Source organism: Anneissia japonica, unplaced genomic scaffold (genome assembly GCF_011630105.1).
Source record: "Anneissia japonica isolate Jap-2015-1 unplaced genomic scaffold, ASM1163010v1 scaffold133242_len1131_cov106, whole genome shotgun sequence".
NCBI lineage: Eukaryota > Metazoa > Echinodermata > Crinoidea > Comatulida > Comatulidae > Anneissia > Anneissia japonica.
Window position 1 is genome coordinate 1 of NW_022694277.1, and position 1,131 is coordinate 1,131.

At 33.2% G+C, this 1,131-nt stretch overlaps 1 protein-coding gene across 1 annotated transcript; it reads right to left on the reverse strand.

The window, feature by feature from the left end:
- Positions 1–18: 18 nt before the first annotated feature.
- Positions 19–1,098, reverse strand: LOC117100983 (the record flags this gene model as incomplete). The annotated part of the gene is made up of 3 exons (XM_033240817.1): positions 1,014–1,098; positions 646–865; positions 19–145 (listed from the first exon to the last, which is right to left on the reverse strand). Coding segments are annotated over exons 1-3 (410 nt in total), but the record flags the coding sequence as incomplete, so codon positions are not given.
- Positions 1,099–1,131: the final 33 nt, after the last annotated feature.

Here is a 1,131-nt window from a genome sequence, read left to right on the forward strand (position 1 = left end):
AGGTTGGTCAGCGCATACTGCCAGGCGGTTTCATAGAATGCCCTTACACCCTTGTAGTACTTTGATGCTTGTGAAGGACTTACATCACTATCAAGTAGTTGTCTTAAGTGCGTTTTGGTGACCATGCCAGTGAACAAATTGTCATCTTGAAATAAAAAGAACATAATATATTAACAGAAAATTACCAATCATCTTAGTTGATCATGTTATTTAAAATTGTCAGTACTGTACAGTAATTACTATTACCTGAAAGCTGATGGGCGATATCATACTCAAGATTGGTTATGTCAGGTTTTGATGCCTGGATTGCCTGTATTGATACAAATTTCCCTGCAAGTTTTTTCAAGAACGATTCAATTTGCTGAGTAATAAGTCCAATAATGGGATCCTCCCTTTGTAAGAACTTGTAAAATTTATGAATATTTGAAGTGATGACTGGTAAAAATAAAGATACACCTCTGTCATGGGATCAGTAAACAGTTTCTTGAGTCGTTGAAAACGAGGGTTACTATCATCTATAGAAAAAAAAAAGAAAATCATATTATTTAGATGATGGTTGTGCAGGCAATTTCATTGTAATGTTAATATGCATGGATAATCATTAGATTTTTTTTTCAGTTGTAAGTGAAATTGTGAGAAACTTACGTTCTGACTGAAAGTAGCTCCTAAGTGCTGCATATTGTTGGAGTGTACGACTGACTGCTCTCTCCAAACTAAGCCATCTAGTGTTAACATGTTTTATTATAGTTCGATAGCTGGTATCACAAAACTCGCAATATTCCTGTAGAGATGCTTTCCGTTTGGTGCTTTTATCAAACCAATAAAAAATGTCGACCAACATATCATCAACACTGAAGCCTGTAACCTGTTCAATGATAGAATACTTCATATTATTTAGTTTTATACATTCTAATAATTCTTCAAAAGCTTATTAAATAAAATGCACATACCTTATAAAATGATAGAATACTTCTTATTATTTATTTTTATATATTTTCAACATATGCACATACCCTATGAAAAGTCTCTCCTGCCTTTCCAGCCGTATTATGAATAATATGACATTGGCATCCCATCACATAAGCAGCGTCATTCTCTTTTAAAAGTCTTGTCTTTATGGAATTTCTACAT